This window comes from Xenia sp. Carnegie-2017, unplaced genomic scaffold, assembly GCF_021976095.1.
Source record: "Xenia sp. Carnegie-2017 unplaced genomic scaffold, XeniaSp_v1 HiC_scaffold_16, whole genome shotgun sequence".
Classification (NCBI taxonomy): domain Eukaryota; kingdom Metazoa; phylum Cnidaria; class Anthozoa; order Malacalcyonacea; family Xeniidae; genus Xenia; species Xenia sp. Carnegie-2017.
The window spans coordinates 4,659,444-4,663,883 of NW_025813469.1; the positions used below are offsets into that span (position 1 = coordinate 4,659,444).

The following is a 4,440-nucleotide window of genomic DNA, read 5'->3' on the forward strand; positions in this document are numbered from 1 at the left end:
CATATTTTCAGAAAAATATCATGAAAAAATCCTCCATTTCAACTCAGTTGAAACAAGGAGTTTTAAGACGTGCATATCTCGATAAGAACTGGTTGCTTTGCCTCGTCTAGCAAGCGATTAAGTAAAGAACAAATAAGACTGGATATACATAACTTAAATTATAAGTTAGAAGTAAAAACATTCACAAAATATATACCATCACACTTCAAGTATTGACTTAAAACAAAACACTGAGCACTTTAAATGGTAAACAATCTTACGTTGCTTACCGGTATCATGAAATGTTTCCTTTTCTGGCATTACTTCAGCATCCGTCTACCAAACAAGTTTGCAACATGTTGTAAAATTTCTAAAAGTTTTTCTGTTTGGCATTGATATTTTATATAATCGCTATTGTGGTTGTCAAATCCGGGTGGGCGGAAAAAATTTCATTTTATGAGCCCGCGTCTTTCCGCTGACTTTGGCAACCAAAATCCGCCATGTTTTTGACCACGCGGCCGCGCGCTAATAATTTATAGTAATTTGGTTGACGTTTCTCCTCCAGGTCTTATAGAACTCAATGAGCGTACCTCACTATTTTCGACTTTCGACTTTCGAGATACTAGTATCGTTAACATTTACCGCACGCAATTTCTTCTGAAAATGGATAGAGATTGTTTTCTAGAAGCCTAAGAGGCAATGAACAGCAACAACAAAGAAGCTCTGTTGCTTCTGTACAACGAGCTACGCGGGCAGTTGAATTCAAAGCCAAGATGTTCATCTTACTTGCTTCGATCAAAACTGGGCAATTCACTGTACCGGCATATTGTCGCTGAGACATATATTCCAAGCAGTAAGAAATCGCAGGGAAAGATCTACACTGCAATCAGGTAACGATGTGTTGATATGGCTGTTCAATTTAGCTTTTATTCTACTTCTGTCCGATTACGATGCTTTATCTGAATTTTTAATAAGCTTGTCAATATCTGATGTTTTGTAATTCTTATATTTTGCATTACTTGCCAGTGCAGAAATCCTTCGTTTACCAGTCGAAGTTTGTATTTTATTCGAATAATTAAATAAGCGAATAATAACTTATAAATATTACTGAAATACTGGTATACTATTTATGTAAGGAAAATTAAGAATCTGAATGAATAACTTTATATGGCAATGTTACATGTGCTTAGCTGTTTTTAAATACGTAATATAACATTATTGGATGTTTAATATTTAAAGTTACGCTGTTTAGTACAACACAAAAGAAATTTAAACCAAAGAGGGATTATTTTGAACCTTGTAGATCTCAAGCATCAGGGAATTGTCTTTACAGCTCAGTATCTTTGCTGCTTGTAGGAGAAAACAGCTTAGTAAGTATTTTAAGAATACTGACTTCCCTTGAGCTATACCTTCATTGTGATTTTTACAATAAACATCCTGCATTTTCTTTGGCAGTGACTGAGCACCATGACCTTAGTCTTGTTAATCTTTTGCCATTATCAGTATCGGCCTCATGCTTAGATTCCGGCTTAAAGAATGAGGATTTAATTAAGCAAGAAGCTATTTTAAATTGTTATGATGGTACCTGGTCACCTTTCTTGTGTATTCTGGGCTTATCATCAGTTATTGGTAATGAAATATTTACTTATTATCCAGATTGTGGGGACATAAGACCCAAATTACTTTTAATAGACATGTAAACCCTCGCGGCAAATGAAGCAATTGTGAAGGATGTTGCTGTTCACATATTATTCTGCTATGAAGGCAAGGTTAAGTCTGGCGAGCTTTTGTCAAACCATTATGTTCCTCTTCTTTGCTCAACAAAAATGAAAAACATAAAGTGTGTAACAAAAGCGCAAGCATCCTGACAACTCTTCTCTACAAGAACACCAAGATATTAGCGATTCTTCCAGCTGTCTTGCATTGATAAACCTTCTAACAGTAATTTTAAAACTGATAAGTCTAGCCTTAGCACCTTATGTATTGACAAGTCTTCTTCTCTTGATGCAACTTGCTACAAAAAACCCCCTTCTGATAAAATAGTGTCATTTAGTGAGGCTTCTTCTCTTGTTGACTGTCATATTCCCTTAATTTTGATGTTGCAACTTTCAGAGAAAAAGAAAAGGCATGAGCGATGGGGAAATTTACAATCTCATAGTAAATGTTTATAGACCAGATGAAAATTTTGAATTCCCAAAAACGAATGGAAGATCTTTTCGTTATGATTGGTTAGAAAGGTATGAATGTTTATGTTATTCTCCATCCTTGGATGGGGGTTTTTGTTTGCCATGTGTCCTTTTGGTGATAATTTTAAAGATAAGGCCTCAAAATTTCCAACCTATTCTCTCAGCCACTTCGTCGTTGGACAGATGCATCCAAAATGCTAAAACGTCATGATGGCAAAGAGAGTGATGGCAAAATGAGTTTTCATGGTTTGAATGGTTTGCATGCTTCTACTTTTCCAGTTTATTCTGCCTTCAAATCTAACATGTCTGGTAAAACAAAAGGCATTAATGTTATTATTGATTCTAAGGTTAAGAAAGAAGTTGAAGGTAACCGGGCTAAATTAAGTTCAATTACCGATACGGTCTTAACATGTGGTCGTTTGGGCTTAGCCTTTAGAGGTCATCGTGATGATGGGCACTATCATCCTGAAACTGGTAATTTTTCTGCAGGTGGTGTTGGGAATTTTGTTGAACTTCTTAATTTTAGAGTGCGTGCTGGGGACAAGGTGTTAGAGGACCATCTGAATTCATGTGGTAGGAATCAGACGTATATTTCTAAAACTTCCCAGAACAAGCTTATTAAATGCTGTGGTGAAGTAATAACAGATAAAATCATTTCTGACTTAAAAGCAAGCAGGTTCTACTCTGTAATTGCTGATGAGGCTCGAGACATCTCAAATACTGAACAGATGTCTCTTGTTTTGCGTTTTATCGACCAAAATATGGATATTAGGGAGGAGTTTGTTGGATTTCTTCCTTGTAAATGGGGCTTAAAAGGTGAGCAGCTTGCTAAGGTTGTTCTTGATGCTTTAGGCAACCTTGGTCTTTCTATTGCTGATTGTAGAGGACAGGGATATGATGGGGCAGGTGCTGTTGCTGGTCATATTAATGGGATGGCTGCTCATTTGCGTCGTTTGAATGATAAGGCTCTTTTTACCCATTGCTACAGCCACAGATTAAATTTAGCGATTTGTGAGTCTATTAATATAATGGATGTAAAATCGATGCTCAATAGAGTTAAAAAAGTTTCTGATTTTTTTAATATTTCCCCTACACGACAAATACCTTTAGAAAAGAATATTGACCTTCATGGTTCTTTATCAGCCGGTAGGAAAAAGAAATTAATAGATGTGTGTCGAACTAGGTGGGTTGAGAGAATCGACGGCTTAGATACTTTCCAGCAGCTTCTTATTCCTGTTTTTAAAACGTTGAGAGAAATGAAGAAAAATGTAGATAAAGATCACAGTCTCAATGTTTCTTCGGATGCCTCTGAACTTCTTGATCTTTTGAAAAAGTTTGATTTTGTTGTTGCCCTGGTTATTTGTAGAAATGTGTTTGATTCTACAATTGGTGTTACTCAGCTTCTTCAAGGGAAGAGTATTGACATTATGGATGGTTTACATCTTATTACATCGTTGAAAACGTTTGTTGTTAATGTTAGAATTCCATTGATAAGTATCACGATACATGGTATGAAGAGTCTCTCACTGGCTCGAGAATTAGATATTGATGAAGCAAAGCCAAGGACAGTGGGAAGACAGACAACACGAGCTAATGTCCCCTATAAAACTACATCTGAGTACTATAAAAGAATTTTTTCTATTCCACTTGTTGACCACCTAAACTCTGCGTTGAAAGCTCGTTTCAATACTGATAGCGTTAATGTGTACAATGGGCTTAGCATTGTACCATATAAAATGATTTCTCTTCTTAACAATGGCATGAATTGGAAAGAAAAATTCAAAGTTGTTTCCAATTTTTATCACGATGACCTACCCAATCCATTGGCTTTGGACTCAGAGATTTTGCTTTGGGAAACTTATTGGGTTGATTACGAAGGAACCATTCCAGACTCAATTTCAGCAACTTTAAAAGCTTTAAAATTTGAAGGCTTTGAAAACATCAAAATTATTCTTCGTATTCTTGGAACCCTTACTATCACATCTTGCGAATGCGAACGCTCTTTCTCAGTTTAGCGCGAACTGAAAAATTATAAGCGAAGTACGATGGTTTCAGAGCGTCTAAACGGTTTGGCCATGATGAGAGTTCATCAAGAAATTGTGCCCGAAACGTCAGAAGTTATCGACAGATTTGCTATGGATAACACAAGATTAAAGTTCGTATAGTCATTATTAACAACAATCAAACATCAAACATGAAAACAAGAAACTTAAAATAATAGCATCATTAAGGCAAAGTTTCGCAACCATTTAACTAAATGGCAGTCAAGTTGACT

General features: G+C 36.0%; 2 protein-coding genes across 2 annotated transcripts; both read left to right on the forward strand.

Moving 5' to 3' along the window:
- The first annotated feature begins 553 nt into the window (after positions 1-553).
- On the forward strand, positions 554-1,679 carry LOC124436682. The gene is made up of 2 exons (XM_046986653.1): positions 554-869; positions 1,283-1,679. Exons 1-2 carry the CDS (start codon positions 679-681, stop codon positions 1,677-1,679), a joined length of 588 nt encoding a protein of 195 aa, XP_046842609.1. The 5' UTR covers positions 554-678.
- A 680-nt stretch (positions 1,680-2,359) lies between these two features.
- On the forward strand, positions 2,360-4,180 carry LOC124435882 (52 kDa repressor of the inhibitor of the protein kinase-like). Its single transcript, XM_046985816.1, has one exon. It carries the CDS (start codon positions 2,360-2,362, stop codon positions 4,178-4,180), a length of 1,821 nt encoding a protein of 606 aa, XP_046841772.1.
- Positions 4,181-4,440: the final 260 nt, after the last annotated feature.

What these genes read in the sequence shown, in the direction of transcription:
- LOC124436682 (XM_046986653.1), top strand. Translation starts at nt 679, where the DNA reads ATGAACAGCAACAACAAAGAAGCTCTGTTGCTTCTGTACAACGAGCTA. An exon ending in AAGATCTACACTGCAATCAG is followed by an intron (nt 870 to 1,282) that starts GTAACGATGTGT and finishes TGAACCTTGTAG; the next exon opens with ATCTCAAGCATCAGGGAATT.
- LOC124435882 (XM_046985816.1), top strand. Translation starts at nt 2,360, where the DNA reads ATGCTAAAACGTCATGATGGCAAAGAGAGTGATGGCAAAATGAGTTTT.